Source organism: Grampus griseus (assembly GCF_964374135.1).
Source record: "Grampus griseus genome assembly, chromosome: 14".
Taxonomy (NCBI): domain Eukaryota; kingdom Metazoa; phylum Chordata; class Mammalia; order Artiodactyla; family Delphinidae; genus Grampus; species Grampus griseus.
The window spans coordinates 78,529,377-78,555,625 of NC_139008.1; the positions used below are offsets into that span (position 1 = coordinate 78,529,377).

The 26,249-nt window shown below is 49.9% G+C and overlaps 1 protein-coding gene across 3 annotated transcripts in view; it reads right to left on the minus strand.

Annotated features, from left to right (window-relative positions):
* Positions 1 to 26,249, minus strand: part of NFATC2 (nuclear factor of activated T cells 2) — a gene marked incomplete at its 5' end in the record, with an annotated part of 156,240 nt that overhangs the window by 25,786 nt on the left and 104,205 nt on the right. For all 3 annotated transcript variants that reach the window (XM_082669737.1, XM_082669736.1, XM_082669738.1), the window contains 3 exons: positions 16,014 to 16,703; positions 18,902 to 19,028; positions 19,701 to 19,756. In XM_082669737.1, coding sequence (XP_082525863.1) covers positions 16,014 to 16,703; positions 18,902 to 19,028; positions 19,701 to 19,756 — 873 coding nt within the window. The remainder of the gene's footprint in view (positions 1 to 16,013; positions 16,704 to 18,901; positions 19,029 to 19,700; positions 19,757 to 26,249) is intronic.

The window sequence follows — 26,249 nt, forward strand, 5'->3', positions numbered from 1 at the left end:
TGCCTCCAACAGCTCATCCCCTGGGCCTTGAGCTCTGTGACCCGAGACAGATCACTGCCTCGCTCCTCAGCCTGGTCTCACAGCCTTGATTCGGAGATGATAGTCTCTGCCTTCCAAAGGTGCTCATTAAGGGGGAGGGATTATTGTTATGATTATTAACTGTACTTGCCAGCCTGGCCAACACACCCCCCAAACGGCAACCTTCTACCTGCCAGCAGCTTCCCTTCCCTCCACGAATCAAATCCAAACCTCTCGCTGTGGCCCCTGAGGCCCTCCGTGGTCTGGCCTGCCCTCAAACGCTCATCTCCTGGGCATGAATCTCAACGACCCCAGACCTTTCTGTCCTCCACACAAACCAGCACTTAGACGTGCTGTTCCCTCTGCCTGGGATTCCCTTTCCCCGCCTCCTCCCTCAGGTCTCAGCTCAAGGTCGCCTCCTCTAAGAGGCTGGCCCTGACTGCCCGGTCAGAAGTTATGCCCTCCCCTACCTTCACCTGTTTGTTTTCATCAGAGCACTGAACCCCATCTGAAATTCGCATTACTCATGGATTAACATCTCCCCTAGAGACTTGGTCAGATGAGGCGAGGGCCTCGGTCCATTGCACTCACTGCTGTGTCCCAGCCCCTGGCACAAAGCCCAGAAGACAGTAGGTACCCAGCGAATATCCATTCAAAGAAGGAATGAATGAATGGGCACCAGCAGATTAAAGGCAAACCAAGAAAGCAAATGCCCAAACGAGATGCCTCCTGGCAGTCTCCTGAGGCAGCAGCCTGCTAACCCCACGCTAGAAGAGGCCCTCCCCAGTATCTGTGGGGCACATGCCAGTCTATAAATCGCTTTTCACACATGCCTCGCCCAAGGCCACAAGTAAGGAGGCAAAGTGGGGCTCCAAGTCAAGCTTCCTTTGATAACAACTACTCATCAACATCTCTGACCCTGAAGCCACTGTCCCAGGCGCTCAGCAGGGAATACACTGAACACAGCAAGAAAGAAGTTCCTAGTGGCTTCTCACACCCAGAGAGAGCCAAGAGTTCTCCAGTCTATGAAACAGGCCTTTACAGTCAACACTCAACATTACAAAGCTGTTGTTTCCATTAGAATCAGGCACAAACCTTTCCGACTAGTGGTTCTCAACTGGTGGCAATTCTTCCTTCCATGGGGAGAGTCAGCAATAACTGGACATGTAAGGGCTCTTCCCTCTTCTGTTTTAGACTTTCTCCATAGACTATAACCACATCCACAGATTCAACCAACTGTGGATTGAAATGTTCAGAAAAAATAATTCCAGACAGTTCCAAAAGCTTGACAACTGTTTACATAGCATTTACCTTGCATCAGGTATTACGATTAATCTGGAGATCATTTAAAGTATACATGAGGATACATGTAGGTTATATGCAAACACTACACAATTTTATATAAAAGACTTGAGCACCCATGGATTTTGGTATCTGCAGGGGATCCTGGGACTAATTCCCTGTAGATGCAGAGAGACAACTACATATTTGTTTAGCTGTTTGGTTCCCTAACTAGGAGGTAAGCTTCATGAAAGCAGGGACCTGTTTAATGCATTTCTGTGTCCCCAGGACCTAAAATTGCACTTGGCACATAGGAAGCATTCAATAAATATTTGTGGAATAGATGAAGAAACTCCTAAGAATATTAAACAATACAAAATATCCAACCTCCTTTTGGAGCTATTTTCCCATTATGATCATGCTTCTTGTGCAGAGACCCAGAACCCATTCTTCCTGTCTTCCACAGTAATAGGCTTTAGCTCTGCACATGGTTGGGTAAATATAAAAACTACATTTCCCAGACTCCCCTGCAGCTCACTCTGGTCACATGACAAAGTTCTGGCCAATGAGGTATCAGATGCTGGGATATATGAGATTTCCAGGTTATGCCCTTAAAGAGAAGGGGCATGCCTTTCTTCCTCTTTTCCTCCACCGTCTCCTGCATCCAGGAGCCATCTTAGTGCAGATGAGGGTACCACCCTAAGAATGGCAGGGTGATAAGACAGAAAGAGCCTAGTCTTGGCACCATGGGACCAGTATACCAGCACTGGACTGCTTATGCCTGTGCTGTTACATGAGAAATCAATCATCTATCTTGTTTAAGCTGCTGTTACTTTGGGTGCCCTCTACATCCGCATCAATACATAACTTTCCCCTGCCCTGTAAACTCTGTTCTTAAACCACTCTTAAAGACTCGTCAATGCTGCGAGGGATCTCTGAGCCAGATGGCACTCAAGAGCTATTTTATGATTTCCCCTTCACACATGTAGGGAACACAACCCTTAGTCTGCGTATAGGGTTCTTTCCTTCCTGATGTCTCAAAATATCTGAGCATTGGGGCTTCCCTGGTGGCACAGTGGTTGGGAGTCTGCCTGCCAATGCAGGGGACACGGGTTCGGGTCCTGGCCCGGGAGGATCCCACGTGCCGCGGGGCAGCTAGGCCCGTGCGCCACAACTGCTGAGCCTGCGCTCTAGAGCCTGTGCTCCTCAACAGGAGAGGCCACAACAACGAGAAGCCCGCGCACCGCAACGAAGAGTAGCCCCCGCTCACAGCAACTAGAGAAAGCCCACACGAAGCACTGAAGACCCAACACAGCCAAAAATAAATAAATAAATTTATTTTAAAAAATATGTATCTGAGCATATTGCTAAGCCAGGTGAAAAAAGGAGAGAAAGTCATATTATTTAGATCCCTCAAATGATAAAGACAAAAGGAGCAAGCAAAAGAGCCCATTAGAATCTTAAAACATCAGTTATGCTTAAATCTATGAGTTCATAACGGTACCAAAAAAAAAAAAACCCTTAATTGATCACCACTGGACGATGTTAATGAACAACCCATTATTTTAAAAACTGGTAAATAAAGGGAAAGAATCAAGCATTCATCCTGCTTTTCCTATATGAATCCTACCATTGTTGATGAAGGAAAGTTTCTCTTTATAGAAGTTTTCCAGCTAACAGAAGAGGAAGGGAAGACAGAATTAGAACAGAATATCACCATTTTGCAATCAATGCACCACTGAATTAATGGAGTTTCGGCACTGACCATCAGTAGCTGGTAACATCACCAAGAAGGGGACAGCCTGACAGCACGTGCTGCCTGACAGAAAGATGCGCCCACCTATGAAGCAGTCTTGCCCAGTTAAACCTGAATCCATGAAACCACTAGAACTGACTGCCAATTTACAGGAAGATGCTAAACCTCACCATGGGGACATAATTGGTAAAAACCAGACTGTGAGAAATTTTATAGGATGAACAATCTGGTTTTTTCAACAAATAAATTGCAAAATAACAATAATGATGATGATAAAACCAAAAAAGGGTTCTGTTATTTAATCTAGAGGGGGAACCTCTGGATGACAACAGTCTTAGACCCCAAGGCATCCACGTGCAGTGTGTGGGCCTGGTCTGAATCCTGATTCAGACTATCAAATAATAAAAACAAAACAAAGAAGGAGGAAACCTTTATGTTATGTGTGAGAAGACTGGAAGTTTAAACACCAGATATTTCATGATTTTACAGAATTTTCATTAAGTTTCATGTGTGTTATGAGTATTTTCAGAAACCTTTTCTTTTAGAGATACATACTGAATATTCACACACAAAATGATATGGTTTTGGTATCTAGGAGTTTTGATGTGTAGGATTTGCTTCAAACTATTATTGTGAAATCGAGGTGGTAGAAGACAGAGGCGTAAAAGAAACCCGACTGGCCACGAGTTGACCACAGTTGGAGCTGAGTGGTGGGTAAGTGGGTACACTGTGCTACTCTATGTTTATATATATTTACAGCGTTTCATCCAAAAAGGTGTTTTTAAATCTTACCCCTGGCCACAAGGAGGGAGACGGAAGAAAGAGGGAGCTGACACCTCCAGAGTCCCCACTGTGCACCAGGTGCTGGGTTAGGTGGCCACGGAAGAGCCACTTCCAGAAGAGCGCTAACAAATGCAGATGCCGAACGGGTCTGGATGGAAACCTTGACTGAGTGAGGTCGGCCAAGTATAAAAGGAACAACAGTACCAGCGTGCTGGTAAATAACAACGGACACTCCATCCATCTTCAGGAGACAGAGGGGGAGGGGGAGCACCACGGACAAGTACATGCTCTGTCTGAATAAAGGAGGTGGTCTCTACTCAGGACCAGCCTTGACTGTGACTCCAGGTAGCCGCCGTGCAGAATATGGGGCCCAGGGTGGCCAGATGCTTGGATTTTCCAAGGAAAGCCGGAAATCTGTATTTTTATGTGCAATCTCCTGGTTTTTAAACGTTGGCATCTAATCCAAATATTTTTTTAAATACTGTGTGGGCCAAACAAAATATCTGCAGGCTCAATGCAGCCCATGGAACACTAGTTGGCCGCCCGCATGCCAAGTCCTGAAGCAGACCACAACTCAATCCATCTGTAAGAAGTGGAAAGGGTGCATTCATCAATTTTGGGTCAATTCTTTTTTAGGCTTCCAATAAAGCTGAGAATTCAAAAGACTGCATCGACTTCCAGAAATCTATAAGAACCGGCTGCGGAACATTTCAAAGGCGTTCCCCACGCAGTCGGCTTATGCAACAGAACAGCCACTCTGTCCAGAGTTTTGGAAACTAACAACCAGGGAGTGGCCTTTCAACTTTCCCGGGATGGTGGAACTAACAGGCTTCAGCTGAAACCCATTTGTTGGTTTGCAGAACGCCTGGGACTTAAGTCCAAACCACTTGCAGCAGACAAGCCCGCCGCAAAATCGAGTTGGGATACTCGGCCCTCGTTGTAAAACGACCACGGTGCACTCTGCTTCACTTGCCTGGCCGGAGATCTGATTTCATGGCAGTTGAAAGGGATGAGGCCAATGTCATCCTGACACCTGAAAGTGGCAGGATTGGTTGCTGAGGACCTGAACAGACTCTCTCTTCAAATTCGACCCTCGGTTTGCCTTTGACTTCACCTAGAGACAGACTGTGGACATCGGAGATGGGCAAAACAGGCCCCAGTCCTGCCTTCAGAGTCACAGTCTCAGCTAGCCAGATCCCGGGGTCAATAACAAATTAAAGAGGTGTCGGGAATGCAGTGGAGAAGAGCCAGAGAAATGGTTTCATCACTTCCCAAGAACAAAGCCCTTCCCGGATGAAAAGTAAAAGAAAATGGTGCTAAACTAAAGTTGAATAGGTCCAGGGCAAAAAAAGAATCCAGAACTATACTCGGGGGCAACAAAAGACAAAATGCACCCAAATCTCAACTCTACAGAAAGGAATAAAACTAGGGCTATTTCATTAAACGTTTATTTTTCCTTTTTCCGGAAAATAAACTTTACTATTTATCTGAAATGGGTTAGGGCTGATTGATGGAGGAGAAGGTAGGGAGTACAGGAAGAAATTCAGTATTAAAATAAGATTTTGATTAACTGCCCCCCCCATCTAATTCATAGCCTCAAATAACTAAACTGCTTTTCAAGTTCTAACTTCTCTAGAGAGAAACAAATTACAGCTCGAGCTGATATTGGGGAGTTATGCATTTTTTAATACACATTTTTAAATACACACATTCTGGATTATGTTAGGTGATGGCCTGGGACGAGTGAAGGCCATCACAAGTACAGTCCTGCATGGAATGGCGTTCACAATAATCACCCAGTTGCTGCATCATCCTGAAACAAGCCATGTTTCCAGCGTGTCTGGCACATCCACTAAGCGGGGAAGTCAGTCCCAGCACTTCTGCAGTAAGTGCTAGTAAGAATGAAAGTCTAGAAGGGCCTTGGAAAAAAAGGATGCTGACCTCCCCATACATCTTAACTGATCACCTTATTCCTTCACCAGGATATTTACTTGTTTCCCCCAGACAATAACCTCATTTTGGAAGTGGAAAATAAACACAGTCCAAATGACTCCGAATCCTTAAAAGTTGGGGTTTGGTGGCTGACTCTGGGGCCATCGGATGACACCAAATGATGTCTCCTTGGTCCTCTTTCTTGGGTCCTGTCTGCTCTTTGTGGGTCAGAGGCTACTCTGGAATACGGGCTGAGTGGACAGCAAGTCTGAGAACGGACTATCTTCTGGTTTGGTAGCTTCTGACCTCGAAATGCAAGAACACATTCCTTTGAAAACAGCTGCTTTGCAGAATTTCAAAAAGATGGCTGAGCACTTCTGGGCCTGGAGTCAGCTGGAAGGTGGTTCCTTACATTTACATAAGCCAGCAACACAAAGTACACATGATTTGGGATGAAAGGACAACGAAGTGTCACAGCTAGAAATCTGAGGTTCTTAGAAGGTGGGGAAACATCAAGAGGGGCAAAATAAAGATGCCCCTGGAACAGACACCTACATGAGGTTTATTTTCCTGGGAGAGGGATGCAGACCTTCTACTGGCTCCGTGAAGCAATCTTCAACCAGGAGCTCCTGCAAATTTTGTGGGCTTGTCTCTAGGCAAGCAGTTTTCTGGACTTTGGCATTTTCCACTGAGACTCTAAATATTCTTTGCTGAATTAACAAGAAGTAGCCCAGCAGGGTAATAAGGACAAGGGCTAAGAGTCAGCCTCAGGGCTCTTCTTCAAAGCCCAGCTCTGCCCCCACTACCTGCCGGCTGTCTTAGTCTAGTTAGGAGGCTATAACAAAAAAGCCACTTGATGGCTTATAAACAACAAACATTTGTTTCTCACAGTTTCAGAGGCTGAGAAGTCCAAGATTAAAATGCCGGCAGATATGGCCCGCTTCTTCACAGATGGCTGCTTTCTCAGCATAACCTCACACGGTGGAAGGGGACTAGGGAGCTTGGTGGGGTCTCTCTTAAAAGGGCACTAATCCCATTCAGGGGGCTCCATCCTCAGGACCTAAGCATCTCCCAAAGGCCCCACTTCCTAATACCATCACATTGGGGGATAGGTTTCAACGTATAAGCTGTGGGAGACACAAACATTCAGACTATAGCAATGGCCCAGAAGTGATGATGATGACGATGATATTGGCGGTAGTGGTGGTGGCAGAAGAGTATATGAACAACTACTGGAGCACCCACCATGCACACCGGGTACTGGTCAAAGCGCTTTCCTTACAAAGGATGCTCCCATTTCCATGCATGCAATAACCCTGAGAACTGGGGGCCATTATCATAAGTGGCTTACCTGAGGTCACAAAAGAGTGAAGTGGTGAGGCCAGACTGAAAGCCAGGCAGGACAACTCCAGAAACTCTACACCCAGCAGGCCCTGAATCGAGGCTGGACCCTCGGACCAGACATCCCATTCCAGAGAACGGTCCCCTGACATAACCGCCCATTCACTGAGTGACAGATGTATAAGTGCTGCCTGTGGTGGCCAGAGATACCCAATTCCCCACCCACAGGGGACCTGTGTGTATACGTTACTACCTCTTACAGACTAAAAGGGGAAAATGAGAAGATACGTTTGCGTGTGCTCACGATTACATACAGATACTCTAACGTGCATTCCCAATGGGAAGGATACCACCCCAAAGGGGTGAAAGTTGGTTCTATTACAATGGTTGGTGACCCTGCAAAGGGCCCCGGTACCTAAACAGGTATATAGTGCATCTATGGGATTGACAGTTCATGGGGGTGGCGATTAGGAAAAAATTATCTAGAAAGGAGCCTGAGTAGAAAAGGTGGCAATAGTGATCAAAAGACTAAGAAATACTACTCCAGAAGGCTCAAGAAAACTAGTCTCAGGGAGCAGAGCAAAAATGGGAGTGAGACTTTGCTGGATCTCTTTTTATATTGTTTTGTTTGTTCAAGCATGTAAACATAGTGCCTCTGTAAAATACAGATATTTTTATGTGGTCTTTAAAAAGAATGCTGACCAAAGCCCTCAAAGGAAGCCTGGACTCTATTGGTGCCCAGCTAAAGGTGGCCGTGTGAATTAAACTTGGCGCTGGTGGTTTCTGGCAGTTTCTGGTGCCCCGCACAGCCCTGCACTACAACACCTGACTCGGGCTCTCCACGGTGCCAGAAGCCAGGCAACCACTTTGCTTGGTTCTCATCAGAACAGAGAATCCCTGCATGTCACCCTCCATCAGCACCACCGCTGCCAGGGTGGCCGCCAGAAGCCGAGCCCTCCTGGGCCAACACGGCGGCCAGGCACATGGCCGCTGTCAGCAGCAGCCAGGCCGTCCGTGGGCTTTGCACGCCTCTCCAGACAGGAGCTGCTTTGTCACAGGCTTTGCCGGAGGCATGGACCGGCCCCAATTACAGATCCCTGACCTGCTGAACAAAGCCAGGCCAGTCACAGATGGCTCTTCCACCCTCGATTCCTCTCCCACTTCCTGCACATTGGAGGGTGTGGCCCTCTGTCCATTCTTCCCTGGCCTGTTCTCACACTCCGGCACATCCAGCCTCTGGGTAAAGAGCTTTTTAAAAGGACACCCTGGGACCCTCTGCCGATGGCACAACTAGCAAAACTTGGGCCTGCGGTTGGGCCCTGCTATGCTCCACCGAGGATGCATAGCAGGGGACACGCTAACTGGACTTCCCAGCTGTCCCTGGGCCCGGGGCATCGTCCCCGTGTGCAGGTAAATGTCCCGAGGTCCCTGAAAGAAGCTTGGGAAGGAAACCTTGAGCCAGTGCCCTGGGGGCTTTGTCCCCTACTTTGGCTCACATGGAAGAGATGGGGCACACAGGCAAGTGGTCCTCATCGCCAAAGACCAGAATAGCCCATTTTCTATTCTCCTATGCAGATATATCGTAAAAAATTTGAACCACGTCCTACAAGCAGTCAATTAAATTCACGAAGAAAAACAGCAGCTAACGTTTATCGGGAAGTACTTTGGGCCACGCCCTGTTCTAAAAGTACGATGCGCATTAACTCAATACTTTCTCACCACAGCCTCGTGAGGGAAGAGCTGGGATCGTGTCCATTCTGTGGATGGGCAAACCGAGGCACGGCAAGGCTAGTCACTTGCCCAAGGCCACAGGGAAGCACGAACGCTGATATTCAAAGCTCCATTCAACATGTCTTACAGAGACATGGCAAGTAAGTCCTGAGAACCGGGAACAAGGCAAGGGGAAGATTCAAACTAGGCCCAACCGAGGAAAGAGAATGCCCACGGGCAGGCCACTACCCTGCACACATTTTATGCGGCGGGGCAGCACCTTTGGCTCCACCGCCTGGCAGCCCCAGGAGACCACCCCATGGAGGAATGCACAAGGTGTGGCCAGCTCCTCCCGGTGCACCCGAGTGGCTTCCGAGGGTCAAGGGCAAGCTCTTGCCGGCCGCCTAACCTCCATGGGCGAGTTTGGGGTTCATTCCAACCTGCCGTGTTCACTCCTGGGGCGGAGGAGAGCAGGCAGCAGGGAATTGAAATTGGGCCATGTCTGGGCCCCGACGTGAACAGCACATGTACACTCCACTTCTCTGTAGCCTGAAAGGCAGCCTCTGTGAGCCACAGATCAGTGCGTTCTCTGGGGCTTTTCCCTACCTTTTTTCCATGTGGAGTATTCTCATCTAACAAAAAAGGTCAAAGTATTCAAGTGGCCAAAATAAAGGCAAGGCTGGAAAAGGCACCACAAGAAACTTCAAGGGAAGCAAGGTTATTACAATCATCACCATTACTATTAATGGAGCGAATATTAATCGTTGAACGTCTTTTAGGAGCCTTATTTCCAAGTGCAGATCTTAATGCATGCTTGGCAGTTTGAGTATCTGAACAGGAGGTGTAGTCTTCATGGGTAAGAAAACAGAGGCCCAGAGAGTTTAAGTAACCGGTCCAAGCAGGGGTCAGAGCAGCTGATAACCAAACAGCTTGCAGCCCCCTGGGTCTGCAGCCTGGAACCCCCATAACTAGGCACCTTCATTAGAACTGAGGGCAGGTCCCAAGGTGAGAAGATACAAAGTGAACTAAACTTAAAACCGCTTTGTAGGACCCCCTGCCCTGCTGTGGGTGTATAAACGGGTACAACCACTTTGGAAAACCATCTGGCAAGGGCTCCACTCCTGACCTGTGTGTGCAGCAAAAGAAGAGTTCAAGAGTGTTCATGGGGCTTCCCTGGTGGCGCAGTGGTTGAGAGTCCGCCTGCCGATGCAGGGGATACAGGTTCGTGGCCCGGTCCAGGAAGATCCCACGTGCCGCGGAGAGGCTGGGCCCGTGAGCCATGGCCGCTGAGCCTGCGCGTCCGGAGCCTGTGCTCCGCAACGGGAGAGGCCACAACAGTGAGAGGCCCACGTACCGCGAAAAAAAAAAAAAGAGTGTTCATGGAAGGCTTCTTCATAAAATTGGAAACAACCCCAGTGTCCATCAACAGGAACATGGACACAGAGATGGTAGAATGTTTCCCCAGTGGAATAATCCATGACAACAAAACGAATGAACAACTACAGCCAACAACATTGCCGGGTCTCACAAGCTAGTGGCTGACAGAAGGAAGCCAGACACAAAGGGCACAGCTCTGCGACTTGTTTCTACAGGAAGGCAAACTGAACCTCTGGGGCTTAGAAAGCAGGGTCATGGCCACCTTTGTGGAGAAGGCAGAAGATTACACGCCAGGGTGCTCCTGGGGTGCTAACAAGATTCCATGTCATGCATGGTCTGGGTGGTGATTACCTGGGTGGTCCACCTGGTGAAATGCAGAATACACTATTGATTTCTAAGTGTGCCTATATTTCAATATTTAAATATATAGAAACATTCAAATTTATTCAATGTATTTCAATAAATGATTTTCAAGTATGAAGAATGGGAAAGCAGATTGAAAAACAAACTGGTTTGTGCTCTTCCTACGTGTATAAACACACACACACACACACACACACACACACACACACACACACACACACACACACACACACACACACACACACACACCTGCTGCCATCCTTACAAGCCACTGGCAGAGGCTCTGGCCAATCACTGAGACCTCATCCTTCTCCCTAAGACATTTCCAGAAAGGGATGGAGGATCTCCTTTGAGTCCCAGGCCTCATCCCTGTCCCTGGGTGTGCTTGTCCGTGGCTGAGTCTCGAGGCTGCCGGCGTAGGCTCACTACCCCAGAGCCCATGGTGAGATGGCCTGATGACCTGAGAACCCCCAGCTCTTCCGAGAACGCGTCACCTGAGGCACCCGGCAGGAGTGCCCTCCGGGTCCCAGTTCCCCAGTGCCTCTCTGGCCTGCCTGCCCCCCACCCCGCCCCATCCCGGCACTGCACGAACGCTGGTACCTGCTCCACGCAGGCGCCCTGGGCGGTAGAAAGTGGAGCCGCCCTTCAGTTCTAGGCAGGGGAGGGGATCAGAATTCCTTGTGAACTCATCACATTTTGGCTCTTCCAGTTAGGTTTCCAATAACCACACTAGTGGACGGAGGCACAAGGCAACCTTTTAAATTGTGCCTCCCCTGCCCCGCCCCCAACATTCCCGCCGCGGGACTCACAGTCTAGTACCTGGATGTGTCTAAAGCGAGGTAAACCCTTTGTTTTTCACCTCTGCCTCCCTAGTGTCCATTTTCCAAATGCGGCCAGCGATCTCTTCAGAAGGTAAATCGAATCGCGCTGCCCTGCTGCCAGAAACCCACCGACACTGGCCCAGCCTCTGACCTCACAGCCTCTGCTGCTCCCCAAACACCCTTCCCTCCGATGCTCCCCGAAGCCCCACTCCCTCAGAGCCGGCCTCGCTGTGCACTCGGTCTCAGGGGGCCAACACCACCTCCACCCGGCCACACTCTGGCTCCTGACCTTGTGTGCTTTCCCTTGTGGCTTTTTTTTTTTTTTTTTGGCGGTACGTGGGCCTCTCACGGTTGTGGCCTCTCCCGTTGCGGAGCACAGGCTCCGGGCGCGCGGGCTCAGCGGCCATGGCTCACGGGCCCAGCTGCTCCGCGGCATGTGGGATCTTCCCGGACCGGGGCACGAACCCGTGTCCCCTGCATCGGCAGGCGGACTCTCAACCACTGCGCCACCAGGGAAGCCCTCCCTCGTGGCTTTTTATCACCACCTGAAATAAGCTGGTTTATTACCTCACATGCTAACGTCTGCCTCGTTTCCCCAAAAAAACACCCCACAAGAGCAAGGACTTTTGACTCGCTCACCAGCGTACCCCCTTAGTCCCAGAGGGACTGGCACAGAAAAGACAACCAGTTGATGCCTTTGGGTGAGAGGGAGGGAGGCTGGTGGAGGAGGGATGGAGAGGAGGGCTCACAGTTCACAGGATCGGGCTACTGCTAGGAGCTGAGGGTATTTGCCAGGTACGACCCGGGGCTTGAGAACAAGAAACTGGTTACAGAGGAGACAAGGGGACAGAGAGAAAAACAGTGAGTGTGCGTGCAAAGCATGCATTTCTCAAGAGTGCGCCTGAGTTGGGGCGGGCAGAGGAACACGAGGAGAGGAGTGAGGGTATATTTTGCCCTGAAATATCACTTATTTTGTTAGCTCAAAAAGAGACTTTTGGGGCTTCCCTGGTGGCACAGGGAAGAGAGTCTGCCTGCCAATGCAGGGGACACGGGTTCGTGCCCCGGTCCAGGAAGATCCCACATGCCGCGGAGCGGCTGGGCCCGTGAGCCATGGCCGCTGAGCCTGCGCGTCTGGAGCCTGTGCTCCGCAACAGGAGAGGCCACAACAGTGAGAGGCCCGCGTACCACAGAAAAAAAGAGACTTTTGGAAAACGTCTCAAGTCTTTGGAGTGGAGAAAGCAGAAGCTGCATTTTGGAGTTCCAGGAACAAAGGGGGCCAAGACAGACGGCAGCGTCTGTGTGCAGGAATGCAGCTGGGGAGGAAGAGAGGTGGAGCCAGGTAGGATGCCCAGACCAGACAATGGATCGATCTGATCATTAGCAAAGGGTCGGGGAAAGATAACCAAACACTGGGGCTTCCGGGATCACAGGTGAGCAGCGTGGTTCACTTCTAAGACGACGTGTTTGCATTCGGACCCATGTCCTCTGGTGACTCTTCTCTTTGCAGCTGCAGAACCTCCCTTTGACCCTCAAAGCACTTAAGCCCAGCTCTCACAAAGCTTCCAAGCAAAGTCCAGTTTGCCATAAATCCCAAAAGGCAAATGAACGGCAGGTGAGAAATAGCCCCCACCTGGGAAGCACGTCCCGCTGGAGCTTGGGCAGCCAGAGCTGTATTTTGTGGGGAGACCTCCTTTGGGGAATTGACGAAAGGGATGGAAAACGACCTAGGATGCCTCCCAAACAGACTAGAGAAATGACCCAGGGATTTCCAGTTTACCTGTCAGAAATGCCAGAGCTGAGAAGTCTGCGTCCCACATTCACAAAGCCAACAGTGGAGTCTGAGAATGTTTCGTGAGTGCACAGGCCAGACGGCGTCTGTGAGAGGGATCTGAAACCCCAGCAGCTAGGAGACAATGCTGCACCCCTCTTCCTGGCGGCTACAGCGGTGGTGCAGTTTGGGGCTCACCGCTGGCCATCAGGCCACATGAGCACCTCCCCAGCAGAGGGACCTGGGCTGGGCAGAGCCTTGGGGACAATTCCAGTCAAGCACGGAACATCTAACCAGCAGCCACATTGCTGCCTTTTGGGGACCACATGGGTGGAGATTATTCCCCTGCCCTGTCATGCTCTGGGCCCAGGAACGTGAAGCCCCCAAATTGAGAAGACTGCATACAGCACATGGGACGGGGCGGTGCTTGTTCTGAATTCTCAGATTCCTTCATGTCATTTCTCCCGCACATCAGGGGAGACGGGTCCCAGGCCTGCCACGCTGTATAACTCCAAGGGCCCCCGTTCACAGAGGGTACAATCAAATACAATGTGAACAGCGCCCCCTGGAGTTGTCAGGGTGATCAAGTAATTCTGGCAAGTGCTACCTCCCCCTCGTTTCAGAGATTGAGAATGTCCACTAGCTCAGTAAAGGCTCTGAGAAGTCCTATAGTAAACAAGGTTTTTAAAAACTTGGTTTTATCAAGTATTTTTTGCTTTCTCAGCCACAGAACCCGCATTGCAGAGAATACCTCCTAAAATCCCAGGGAACTGGGCTTATGGAGAACGTACTTAAGAAAAGCCTCCACCAGTAGAAGCAATTTCACTATCTCGGTTCTCAAAGACAGCCTTAGAGCTGACTCGTGTTACTGACCCTCTGGGAGATCGCCCTCACCACGACCTTGAACCTGCCTGTGTTCAGAAAGACACTTAGGAGGCCCCAAAGGGTCTCCATTCTCCGCTGCTTTCTCCGTAACACAAACTTCTGTCTGGGGCTACCACAGATACTTAAAGGTTACTCATGACCATGTGAGGCCCACTTGGAATCTGATGTACCACGGAGAACCAGGGATGGACTCCCACTCTCCACCCGAGATGCTCACCACTGGTCTACTATGTGGGATGATGGACAGGGTGAGCGGGAGGGACTGGCACATTTCTTACTCTAGACACTAAACCAGCGCCGGACAGAGTCCACGGGGGAGAGTGCCAGTCCCTGCTCTGCCATCATTTATTTATGAAGCACCTCTGCCCTGCTCCAGCCCCTGAGCGCACACGTGGAGAGAGGTTCCAGTTACAGCCGCATTCCATTTACCCTCTCACTCGGGTAAGGCATTCTGCATTAGTTGAATTTTCTACATGATAGCCCCCTTTCAGGTAAGCACCAAAACTTTATCTTCACCATTTTGGGTGTAAATTGTTCAAAAGTGGATGACACCTTGGTCTCTCTTTTAAAATGGAGCACAGCGCCCCGAACTCAACCTGTGTTTGATTATTCAGGACAGATCAATTATTAACTCAGCAATACCTTGAGGTCAGCCCTGTAAGGCACGCGGGGCAGTCTGACCCTATACTAAGTGGCTCTAAGCATCTTTGCTGGATGCATTTGGGGGAAGTTTTTGAAAGACTGTTTTACTAGAGAGAGGACATGGAAACTACAAGAAGTCACTGAACCCCCAGATAACCCGGATCGTCAAAACTTTGCATAAAGGAAAAGTCAATGGTCTCCAAGTGAGCACCAAAGGATTCCTGCCGCTGGAGTGTCTGATAACCAGCACCTGGTCTTTGTGATAACTACTGTGGCTATTCTGAAGCTTTCTGCCTTACTTCCTACTTCTTGGCTGGGTTCCTGAGAGGACATTTTCCTAAATAATTGAGGTTTCAGGGTATATCAGATGCTACTGCCGGTAGAGTGGGAGGCCGGAGCTGTGGATGGCCGCCAGCCGTATAGGCTTTCCTTCTCCCATTCAGAAATTCAAACCACCTGTCTTCCTTCTTCTGGCGCCCCCAGGGGAAGGCTGCTCTGCCTGCCCCGCCCTCTCTGTCCTTCACCCGCACCTGGCTGACCCCAGGTGAGTCCTGCCAACACAACTGGCCCTTCCTCCCTGCGATCACAGACCAATGTCACACACATGGCCACTCCAACAAGACTACCGTCCAGCTGGGCCCCCGCCAACAGACTCAGGCGCCTACAGACACACGAAGCTGCCTCTGCCTCTTTTCATTGGTCCAGCCACCCCATCAGCTGGGCTCACCACAACGGAAGCCCGCTGCTTCCCTCCCATCAATGTGCGGCTCTGTTCCACTGGCACAGGGCAGAGATACGCCCGCAGCCTGCCCGCAAGCCTCCATTCATGCTCCCTTCCGAGAGAGCCACTTTTCAACGAGACTTCTCCTTCCCCCGGCCCCCTCCCCCTCCCCCAAACACACACAAGAGGGCTATAAAGTGGGATTTTTTTTTTTTCTTTCCGGGAATAAAAGGTTAGCTTTCCTTCCTTTCTGTTTCCCTATCCTTGGTCTAAATGTGGCAAGTGGAAAGAGTGGAAGCAGTTAAACTGACCCAGTTCGTGACCCGGGGGACACCCCTAGGGCCGGAAGTGCCCTCCTTTGCTCTTTCTGTTGCAATGGTTGTAGGGGAGCAACGAAAGCTCCTACCACCCAGCCCAGAACTCCTGCTTGGAGGTGATTCTCGCACAGAGTTGGGTGAGGCCTTAAAGGTTATCTTATTCAACTCCCTCAGATTAAGGAGGGGGACACTGAGGCCCAAACAGGTGAAGGAAGATACCCAGGCCGTGCAGTAAACTTGCTGGGGAGATGCTTCGGGGCACCGAACTCACGGGCCGTGAGAAAAACAAGCATCTTACCGTCATCCAGGTAGGTCTGGTCCAAGTTCTGCTCCTGTTTAATGGTCACGCCCGCGGGTAATACTTCCTTTTGGTCACTGACCGGAGGTCCGTTTTTGGCGGCTCTTTGGCTTGTGGCATTCTGCTGCTGAATGACCGTCGGGTAGGAGCCCGGGCTCAGCCTCTGACCTTGACTGACAGGGGGTGGGCCGGGCCTGGTGGTGCCGGGCGCGAAGTTCTCGCAGTACACGATGTGCTGGAACTCCTGGTGGCTTCCGCAGCGCAGCTGCTGGTTGGTGGGCGAGTAGTGGATCACCGGTGAGGCCTGCTGGTTGGCTGGACTGGAGTGGAGCAGGGCCGAGCTCTGGCCCTGGGAGCCAGCGTGCACTAGCACGGAGCGGTGGGCATCCGCGAGGGACAGGGGGGCGGCCATGAGGGCCGGCTGCTGGTAGCCCAGCAGGCTGGGGCTCAGGCTCTTGCTCCGCTGGTAGAGGACGGCCGCTGGGTTCTGCTGCTGGTAGCGGGCGTCGGGGGATGAGAGCCCTGAGCGGAATTGCTGGCAGGGAGCCATGGTGGCCACGAGGCAGGAGGGGGACTCGGCCACCATTGGGTGCTGTGGGTAGTAAGGCTGGCTCCCCAGGCCCCCGTGGGCAGGGCTGCAGATCAAGGTGGGGTCGTATTCATCAGTGGGCTCCGTCTTGATGGCTGGGACTGAGAGAAGAGAAAAGCACACGGGGTGCACCATTCTTAGTGCCACAGGGGTGCATAGAGGATTAGAAGACAGCGGTTAGGAACACGGCCTTAGGAGTCCACAAGGGTGGGATCAAAGATCTAGGCTCTGTCACTTATTAGCCTTGGGCAAGAGGCTCCCTGTGCAATTGTCTTAGGTTAGAAATTTTACCCTGGGTGATGATCTTGAACTATAGGTCTTTCTGACAGTGGAAAAGTGGCTGGTGGGTCTGTGTCAGCCCTTGTGCAGCCTTTTTGCCCAGGGGGAGAGCTCGGGGAAGAATGCTTGATGTAAACTTATGCCTCCGCCGCCTCCTCCTGCTCTGGCAGCTGCAGCCCCTCCCCTGCTTGCTGTCCTTCATCATACTTACCGCCAGCTGAAGTATCTGTGCACTTTACGTGCTCACTCATTATCTGAAACCCCCCACTAGAATGTCAGCTCCTCAAAGGGAGGATTTTTTTTCAGTGCTGGATCCCCGGCGCCTAAAACCGTACCTGGCACTTAATCGGCACTCAGATATTTTCTGGACAAAGGAATGACCAAACGGTGACTGTCGGCCTCCTTAGTTTCGTAGTACTTTGGGGGAATGAGGCCTGCTGGCCTGGGCCTCAGTCTCCCCATCTGTTAGCTGGCAGGAACAATCATACCTACCCCATGGGGTTGTGGGCAAGATTAAACGAGATATGTATGCACAGTGACTGCATACAGTAAGTGCTCAATGTTTGCTGTTGTTGCTACTATCACTATTACTACTGTGAGTGTTGGTGAGGTCACCGTTCCTCTCTCCCCGCCCAGGACAGTCACCAGAATTCGTACTTCTCCGACATCCTTTACCAAAGCATCACCAGGCCCAGGAACTGAGGAATCAGTTTTCTTTTCACTGGAGTAAATGAATTGGTGACAGGACCATAATAAAATTGTGGGGGGAGCTCCCAAATGCTGGGGGCTGGAGGGGGCAAAGGAGTTTCAGCATCTACAGCAAAAACGCAGCTTTGACTCCAACTTCTCAGGAAGCCACTCAAAGACCGTCTCCAGGTACCTGGGCCTCGAGTTCTCACTCGAGCCAAGTTCAGGCAGGTGAGTGCTGATGCCCAGACCCAGACAGGCCTCATCGCCACGCAGGAGGGGCGACAGCACGTGACACATAATTGAAAACCTCTGTTACAAAGGATCGTTGAACTGCGGTCTAGAGCCCTCCCAGAGATTCTCCCCCAGTTCTGGGTCCCATTAGGCCTTTGCCACTCACGGCATGGTACACCAGTCGTGGGACAATGGAACACTCACCGTGCCACACAAACCTGTGGACGCACGCATTCCACCCAAGCCAGGCCCTCACTTTTGTGCTGCCGGCAGCCCAGAGGCTCCATGTGAAACTGTCACAGGTTGGAAATTACACCCTGGCTGACATTCTCAGATTGTAGACTTCCTGGAAAGGCTGCTGGCAGGCCTGTCTCAGCCTTGGGAAGTTTGTAGCCTCTTTCTGCAGCCCTAACCACAACCCAACATATCAGTAATATCAGTATTACTTATGATCTGAATCCCCTTCCATCAGTATTATCTTTCATCTGCATCCCCTGTTAGAACATCGGCTCCAGGAGGGCAGGGATTTTTGTTGTGTTCACTCTTGTGTCTCCAAGCTAAAACAGTGCCTGACACTCTGATATTTTCTGGACAAATGAATGAATGCAAAATGGCTCTCGTCGCCCTTCTTAGGACTGTAGTGCTTTGTAAGAATGAGGCCTCCTGGCCTGGTTATCCGCCCGGCAACTCCATTTGGCCACCAGGTGACCACCTGCTGTGGGGTCCCTAAGAGTCCACATTTTAGGGCATATTCACCTTCTACCCCTATTGTGATCAAATCTAAACCAGGGATAGGAGTCATCAGTTTTGCCACCTTCTGGTGAACAAGTCTACATGTGCCCCATTATTATTCTGCCCTCGCAAGAAAATATTAATAACAACAATAGTTAATATTGTTGATGTGCGCCATCCTGAGCACTTTATGTGCATTTGATTTATATAACTCTTATAAGGAAGGTGCCATATGACAGATGAGGAAACTGAGGCTCAGAGAGGTTGAGTCACCTGCCCTAGGTCACCTAGCAGATCGCGTGCATCCTCACCCAGAGGCCGATGCTGCCTCTCCACACACAGGGGGCCTGCGGAGAGAACTTCTTACCTGGATGGTAGGTAAAGTGCTGAGGCTGACTTCGTTTTCTTTTCCCGTTAATGACATAGAAGTTCACCTTCACTGATGTCCGAATGTGCTTGTTCCGATACTCAGGGATCTCAACGAAAAGCATGTTCTGAAAGAAAGGAGTTGTCAATAATTTAACTGCAACCACATCTAAGTTGCCATCCAAGGTCCTAAGCACCGTGAACCAGCCCATCTAGAAGGACTCGTGGTGGGGGGGATAAATTGGGAGTATGGGATTAACAGATGCACACTACCACATATTCAGTATAAAACAGATAAACAACAAGGAATTACTGTATAGCCCAGGGAACTATATTCAATATCTTGTAATAACCTATAATGGAAAAGAATTTTTAAAAGAAGAATATTGATATATACATATACGTAACCGAGTCACTTTGTTGTACAATGGAAACACACATGATATTTTAAATCAATTATACTTCAATAAAAATAAAGAAATAAGTAAAAGGACTCGTGACACGTTCCGTACATTTACAGGCAAAATTCTAATTAAGGGGAAGTTGACTTTTCAGCTGCAGCGAAGAAAGACTTACCACTTACTCTATCAAGGTATATGAAGATGTCACTGCTACAAATCAAAAGGGCGTGGTGCTCAATAAACGTGTAATTCATTCATCAATTCAATACCCACTGAGTGCCTTTTAGGTCCAAAGCACTGGGACTTTGATGAAGGAAGGGGAAAGAAGAGGGAAAGAGAGCACGAGGGAGGTGGGGGAGGGGAGGACAGGGCGTCCGGTTGTCGCGTCCGCGTGCTTACAGGCTGGCTCTTGTCTTTATCCACCGTGGCCTCCATCTCCCAAATCTGCTGCCCATCTGGAAAAATTTTAAAATGACAGACTTTAAAGGAACTATAAGCAACTGAGAATTTAAGACAAAAACTCACCAACTTATATATATCTTGGCTTACGTGTTAGATGATTTCAGTAAAGTACACCTGTGTGTTTGCATTATGGATGCATATATGTACATATATGTATTTTTATTTCTATAAATGCATATTTGTTTTTGCAAAGAGAAGGCACCTTGACAACAGAAAACTGGGCAACAATACAAGATAAGGGAAAAAATAGAAATTGCCCATCGTCCCAATACCGCTATCTTTTTTCTCTATATTTGAATGTCTACATATCTTTCTTTCTTTTAAAAAAAACCAAGTATTGTTATACGCTTTACTTGCTAATACGCTTTGTTCAACCAAAGACTATTTCCAAAACACTCTGCATATGCCAAGACTGTCACAGGGGCCCCATTACAGATCCCTGGCTGTCCCAGACATGACTTCTTCATTGTCTGAGAACACAGGTGGCTCACATATTCTGTCCTAAGAGGCTTAAACAATGTCCTGGCTCGTGAGGCCTTGGAGTGAGTGGAAACACAGGCACCCACCCTTCACCTTTCAGTCAACAGAGAGCCTGGCTCTCATGTGACTCATTACAACAGGCGCTGAGAGGTTTGCTCAGGGGTAAACCCTCCTCCCCTGGAGCAGGGCACTGGTTCCCCAGTTCGGGGCCAACAAGTTGGGCCAAACAAAACTCTGCATTTGCAAATAATAGATTTTTTTTGCTGACCACCTACATCGGCCAGTGGCAGTTTTCAGCTGAAACAAATCATTTCCACAAGTGTTTCCAGGGTGTTTTGTGGAACACTCGCTCTGAAGAATATTAAATGGGTTTATGACAAAGGGAAGCAAGTTCTACCAGCTAGTAAGAATTTGGAGAAGGCGGAGTCAGAGTCAAGTGGGTTTCTTTACTGCAGGATTTCTCAGAGCCTTTAATCTGCTCAGGTGCAGCATTAACTCTCCAAGGTGGGCTGGGTATGCATCATGTCCTGACACTTAGCCAAAGCGTCCCGCCTCTTTGTAAGCACTATTAGCAGCCTCTGTGACAGGTTAGATTTGAACCCATATAGTCTCGGCTCTTAAGCGTCACCCAAAAAAATCGGGTTTCTAAGCATTATTTGAACTTGTATAGGACATATTTCCCCAAATAATAACTAATAAAAGATCTTGTGATTGCTACCAGAGCTAATGCAATCTAGATGATCTGAAGAAAGAACAAGCGCTGAGCCAGTTGGAGCCTTCCCCAACAAGTCAGTCTGCAAGTCTTGGCCTTACAGTTCTACTCACTGCAATCCCTGAAATGACTAAGGAAGACACAGCTTTACGTCCAAAGGGAAGAGGAAAACATGGTTAGTGTACGAACTCTCGCTATGGTGTGAGATCCCTGAGGGAGGGACCAGGTTATAGCTGCCACGGTCTCCCCAACACCCAACATACTGTAGGTGCCGAGTAAACATCTCACGTCTGAGCATACAAAAGTGTCAGCAGCTCCAAAGGCTGCTCATGGGGCCAGGATGAAGCCAGGAGCTGACACCAGCCACTGCTCAGAAGGAAGCAAGAAAGGATAGACGGATAGATGTCAAGGAATTTGAAGTTCAGTCATCAAAATAGGGTATTTCCAGTGTGTAAAGCCCGGGACAGAACTCTTCAGAGAAAATCTTCATTTCTTTATCAAAGACAGGTCAAAGGTCATCCAACAGAGACAGTACGAGCTAGGCACGGGTCCTCATCAAAAAACCACGTCTTGGGCTTCCCTGGTGGTGCAGTGGTTGAGAGCCCGCCTGCCGATGCAGGGGACACGGGTTCGTGCCCCGGTCCAGGAAGATCCCACATGCTGCGGAGCGGCTGGGCCCGTGAGCCATGGCCGCTGAGCCTGCGCGTCCGGAGCCTGTGCTCCGCAACGGGAGAGGCCACAACAGTGAGAGGCCCGCGTACTGCAAAAAACAAACAAACAAAAAAATCCCACGTCTCTATTCACTAACTGCAGTGCAAGCTCTAAGTTAGAAGATCAAGTAATAAATTAACTGAGCAAATGAACAGCATGTCGACGTCTGGTGTGTCAACCTCCCCCTAGCCTCTCAGTGGCTGAACTGAGTTCTGCCACTGATGGTACCATGGCTCTCTGGGTTTGGTTCATTACCATGTATGAGCGTCACTCACTTAGAAAAGAAAGGCCCATTTTCATGTCTCAAAATTGGGAGGAGAGAGCGAGAAGTACCCAGAAACGTGACTGGGAAGTATTGAGCTGGGTCCATAAAGCTGCCACCCAGCTCTCTTCCTTGACTCACGTCAATAAGCGGGAGATGAAGCATAGAAAATACAAAATGACGGTGCGATGAAAAGGGTGTCACCGTGAGGAGAGTCCTCAAAGTCCCTTCCCCTGGTCTAAGGACCCGAGAGAAATGGAAAGGAGCCCTTCTCCCCAAATTTCACACTTGTCTCCATCTCCGGTGAGCGTACATAATACACAAAACGCCACCCAGCAACAGCCATAGAATTCTAGGGTACAGGTGCTAGACAGTAGCCTTAAAAATTAGCCAGCCGAACACCATCAGATAGGGAAACTGAGGCCCAGAGAAGGAAGGGGGGTTGTCCAAAGACATGCGGTAGACAGTTATTAAACCAACAACTGGCACGGTCCAATAACAAAGGGAATGCTTTCAAGGAAAGAAGCTGAAGGTTACTAAGCAGAGAGAAGATGCCAGCTTCCTGGGAGGCTGGAGAAAGGTCCTACATAGGGACGATCTTTTTATGTCGCATCCACCGCATAGGTTCACGCACATCTTCTCAAACCTTTCCCTGCTTCCCCTGTGCCTCCAGAAATACCATCTAAAATCCCACGGCGGCCTTGAAGGCCCTGCCCCACCTTGCTCCTGCCTCCGTTCCAGCCTCTTGGGGCACCATTCTCACCCCTCCTACTACTTTCTTTAAAAGCCAATTGGCCTCACCCCAGAGCTCTGGCTTGTTTTGTGGCCTATAGTGTGGCTTAGCGGCTTTTTAATTAGCTGCTGCCATTTCAAAATGAGATTTCACCAGAAAATGACGTTTTTGCTCCTGAAAAAAAAAAAAAAAGAAAATTCAGATGGTCTGGCCGCTCTGGGCACCCCCGACAGGAACTGGACCACGGCGGCCTCTCCGGATGGTGCTGCAGGTGCCACCTCACCACAGCCCCCTGCCCTGGCCCGCACATCTCCCATCTACCTTCCAGGCCCTACCTTAGTGGACCTTTGAGAGACAGGTACCTCTCCCCACACCGTGACGAGGGGAACTTGTCAGGGCTCTGCAGAAAGGCCCTCCACTGGGATGTGCCTGAGGTTTTCTCAGGACTGTACGACATTTTGGCCAGAAGAAGCCACCGCCCAATATCATCTCAGGCAGCGTCCCACTCTGCTCCTGTATACCGCCACCCCCCCCAAAAAAAAAAAAACAAAGAAAGACCCCCAGCCCTTTCCTATCTGTCAGGACAGGAAAACTCGCTTCCCTTCCTCCTGGACCACAGGCCCCTTGCTCCAAGGACCTGACCTTCTCTTTGCTTCAAAACCAGAACCACGTGCCCAGGAGGCCCTTGGCCACCACAAAGCCCAACAAGGGCCCCGGTGTGTCGACACGGGGCTCCCAGCGTGGGCCGCAGAGGGTCATCCCTCCACCCACTCAGTGAGAAGCCCTCCCACCGCCATCCCCCGAGCCCCAGCCTGGCAGCCAGGCGGCCACACCCCAAGCTCCAGATGTCTGCCCAGGAAAGCAGCCTGTGGGGTTTCGGAGGAAATGCCTACTCACCCAGCGTCCTCCAGCGACACGTGTACTGGAGCCCCCAGCGTTCTTGGGCGTGTTCCGTTGCCGGAACAGACTTCCCCTCTATGGGTCACCAGAATGCTCTCCATTTTATCCTACATACCCCAAACTCCGGAGCGCACAGACCCAGCTTTGAATCCCTCCTTGTGTTGCCCCCAATTAGCTGTGTGAGCTGGGATAAGATACTCTACCTCTCTTTGTCTCTTATCCAAAATACGGGGATAATCAGAGCACCTACACATCACAGGTTCATTCCAAGAGAAGAGACCCAGACAGAGTATAAACATTCAACAGACATTGGCAAGCATTAGCAGCAGGGCTAGCAGCAACAGATGATATAAATATTGGCTCCTTTATCATTTTTTTGCATTTGTTCCACGATTGAAAAAAAACACAAGCATTTTTCAATCAGAAAATAATAAAAAAACATTCTCTGATTGCAGTTATAAATACATTTGCCTGCAGGCATGGGCTGGAGGGAATTTACAAAAGGACAATGTCTGTTACAGGAGACAGGTGGCACGGTGCCTGAGTTTCTTTCCTTTCAAAAATGGGTGTTTACACCATTATCTCAACTTTTTAAAAGCCCCAAGGGCAGTTTCAGGCATCTAGCCTGGCTGTGCCTCTCCCGTCCCTGCACTCCGTTCTACTCCGTTCTGAACAAACCAACCCTCAACGGGAAGTGACAGCTGCCGTTGCGTCCTTGATGCTACATAGCATATGGAAGACACACCAAGGGGGCTGGTCTCTAAGGGGAGCATGCGCCTTACAAAATACCTCAAGGCCATTCCCGGGCTCTTCTTCCATCCCCCCAGCCCACATGAAATCCCAACTCATAGGTCCTGGGTTTCACCAAGAGAACATACTAATCCCATCCTCTGAATGGACCTTCCAGGAGGCAGTGGAATTCACAGTAAACGCTGGCAGGACTCTCTCAGCCTGATGTCACTCTGACTGGGTTCAAGTCCCATCACTGCCATGTACTTGCTGTGTGGCCCTTGAATGGTATCTTAACCTCTGTGCCTCAGTTTCCTCATAGGCCAGAAAATAAACTTAATTTCTTGACTTCAAAGAGCTGTGGTAAGAATTCAAATAGAAATTGTACGTAAAATCCTTAGCAAAATGCCCAGCCCACAGTGAGCACTGTTATCACTATTATTATTTTAGAATTTGGTATCTTAGGCCCAACTTTAAGGAGAAAGAATTGGCTGGCCATCTCGACCCCAGTATTCTGGTGGGTACCACAGCTTCTCGTTTCAGTTCTTTGCACTACACTTCTCATTGCAAATAAATAAAATGGCCATAGAAAGTATTCATTGATAGGGACAGATTGAATCGATCATGGGCCATCCATACTTGGTATGGTACAGAAATATCTTCAAATAAGGACGGTCATGTTTTCTGACCTAGAAATGCATCCCTGCTATATTAAAAAGCAGAATTTTTTTTTCTTATTTCTTTTTTTTTGGCTGTGTTGGGTCTCCATTGCTGCACGCGGGCTTTCTCTAGTTGCAGTGAGCAGGGGCTACTCTTTGTTGCAGTGCGTGGGCTTCTCATTGCGGTGGCTTCTCCTGTTGTGGAGCACAGGCTCTAGGCATGCAGGCTTCAGTAGTTGAGGCACGTGGGCTCAGTAGTTGTGGCACACTGGCCCTAGGGCACGCGGGCTTCAGTAGTAGTGGCGCACAGACTTAGTTGCTCCGTGGCATGTGGGATCTTCCCGGACCAAGGACTGAACCCATGTCCCCTGCACTGGCAGGCAGATTCTTAACCCTTGGGAAGATTCTTAATCAGGGAAGTCCTAAAAGCAGAATTTTTAAAGTGTAGCAGACTAGTACATGAGGCATGACATCACTTTGTGAGTCTATAAACATCTCTGCTCATGCTTAAGGAACCTGTGCCCCAAGCTGCCTGGAGAGTCACAACCCCACGCCTGGGACTGGATGGATGGGGTGAGACCTTCACATCTTCCTTCACATGATTTAAGAAACATGGTAGAATTATGGGCGATTTTAATTGATGTGCATTTTTAAAATAAAGTTTTTCTCTTAAGAAAAAAGTATATTGCAACTGCCTGTTGATTTGTCTGTCTCCCAGGAGCCCCCTGGGGCCACGATCTTAGAGGGAGGCTGGGCATGGACCCCCAGTGTGGATTAAGCTCCTACGGCACAGCAGGCCCCCTGCAGGCTGCTGGGGACTTGACACAAGCCACACATGCCCTCTTGCCCTCAATGGCCCCCAGACAAGGAGGCAGGGCCCTGGGTCCCACCGGAGCTCAAAAGAGAAATGGATTCAAGGTTCCTCACCTCTGCTGGGATGGGGACACTGCCTCCTTCCTCAGCTTCTGACCCCCGACTCAGCTCCGGATACACTGGCCTCCTCTATCCCTCCAACAATCATGCCTGCCCTTCTCCATACCTCACCAGGACCAGTTCCTCCCCATCCTTCAGGTCTGGCTCAGGGAGGTCCCCCCATCCTCTGTCAGTTTCTTCTCCTACCTTCCACTCTCTGACATCATTTTATCAGCCCACTGGTTTTCCATCTCTCTCTCCTGCTAGGCTGGGGGCTCCCGGAGAGCAGGGCCACATGGCGGTCTTGCTCTTGGCTTTCTCCCCAGCACTACGTGTCTGGCCCTTAATAGATGCTCAATAAACAATGGTGGGGCTTCCCTGGTGGCAC